General features: G+C 42.5%; 1 protein-coding gene across 1 annotated transcript; it reads left to right on the forward strand.

The window, feature by feature from the left end:
* Positions 1-861: 861 nt before the first annotated feature.
* LOC136874918 (craniofacial development protein 2-like) lies at positions 862-1578 on the forward strand (the record flags this gene model as incomplete). Its single annotated transcript, XM_067148625.2, has 1 exon — positions 862-1578. A coding segment is annotated over exon 1 (717 nt), but the record flags the coding sequence as incomplete, so codon positions are not given.
* Between the last annotated feature and the right edge of the window lie 235 nt (positions 1579-1813).

Below are 1813 nucleotides of genomic sequence, written 5' to 3' on the forward strand. Positions count from 1 at the left end.
ACAGAAATGAAAAATCGATATTCTTGGTCGTGTGCGGTGTAGCACCTTCCTTTAAAAGTAACATATCGCCTTAAATTCGTAACTCCTCCTGTGCAAAGCCGGGGTGGGTAGCTAGTCCGTATGTAATATAAGAGTTGTGTCTGTACATTGCTCAGAATGCATCGGTCGTCCACAGTAAGACGGAAATGCAATGTGTAATTCTCCGTTATTCCTGCCTGTCCTTCTGCATCCGCATCACGAGAAAATGGCTGAACAGAATAAATAATTTGATTAGCACTGGATGAAATTGTAGTTTATAGGAAGCACTATAATTTAATTCTAAAATATCTATGTTATTAATGGTCCTATTGGTAAACCCTTCCCTGCGAACCATGTGACCTTGCCGCGGTGGGGAGGCTTGCGTGTCCCAATGAAGCAGGTAGCCGAGCCGCACGTGCAACCATATTGGATGGGTATCTGTTGAGAGACCAGACTAACGAATGGTTCATCGAAAGGGGGGGTAGCAGCATTTCGGAAGTTGCAAGGGCGGCAGCCTAGATGATTGACTGATATGGCCTTGTAATAATAATCAACATGGCTTGGCTGTGTCGATGATGCTACACGGCTGAAAGCAACGGGAAACTACAGCCGTAACTAACTCCCGAGGATATGCAGCTCTCTCTCTATGAATGATGTACTGATGATGGCTTCCTCCCGGGTAAAATATTCCGGTGGTAAACCAGTCCCCATTCGGATCTCCGGGTGGGGACTACACGAGAGGGGGCGATCATCAGGAAGATGGATACTGACATTCTGGGAGTCGGAGTGTGGAATGTTAGAAGTTTGAATCGTTGTGGTAGGTTAGAGAATCTGAAAAGGGAGATGGATAGACTAAAGTTAGATGTAGTTGGTATAAGTGAAGTACGTTGGCAGGAAAAACAGGACTTTTGGTCAGGCGACTACAGAATTATCAACACAAAATCAAACAGGGGAAACGCAGGAGTTGGTTTAATAATGAGTAAGGAAATAGGACAACGGACAAACTACTACGACCAGCATAGTGAAAGAATTATTGTCGTCAAGATAGACACCAAACCAAGGCCCACCACAATAGTGCAGGTTTATATGCCTACTAGTTCAGCGCATGATGAGGAAATCGAAAGAATATATGAAGAGATAGAAGATGTAATACAGTATGTAAAGAGTCACGAGAATCTAATTGTGATGGGAGACTGGAATGCAGTGGTTGGCCAAGGAAGAGAAGGTAATACAGTAGGAGAATTCGGATTGGGACAAAGGAACGAAAAAGGAAGTCGGCTGGTTGAATTCTGCACTGATCATAATTTAGTCCTTGCCAATACTTGGTTCAAACACAACAAACGACGACTCTATACGTGGACGAGACATGGAGACACTAGGAGGTCTCAAATAGACCTCATTATGATTAGGCAGAGATTCAAAAACCGGGTGTTGGATTGCAAGACTTTCCCAGGAGCAGACGTGGACTCTGACCACAACTTGTTGGTCATGAAATGCCATCTGAAGTTTAAGAAATTGAAGAAAGGACAGAATGCAAAAAGATGGGATCTAGACAAGTTGAAAGAAAAGAGTGTGAGGGATTGTTTCAAGGAACATGTTGCACAAGGACTAAATGAAAAGGCTGAAGGAAACAAAATAGAGGAAGAGTGAATAGTCATTTAAAAATGAAGACAGTAAGCCTGCTGAAGAAATGTTAGGAAGGAAGAAAATATCAACTAAGAATCAATGGATAACTAAGGAGATACAAGACCTGATTGATGAACGATGAAAATACAAGAATGTTAGAAATGAAGAG

Source organism: Anabrus simplex, chromosome 5 (genome assembly GCF_040414725.1).
Source record: "Anabrus simplex isolate iqAnaSimp1 chromosome 5, ASM4041472v1, whole genome shotgun sequence".
Classification (NCBI taxonomy): Eukaryota; Metazoa; Arthropoda; class Insecta; order Orthoptera; family Tettigoniidae; genus Anabrus; species Anabrus simplex.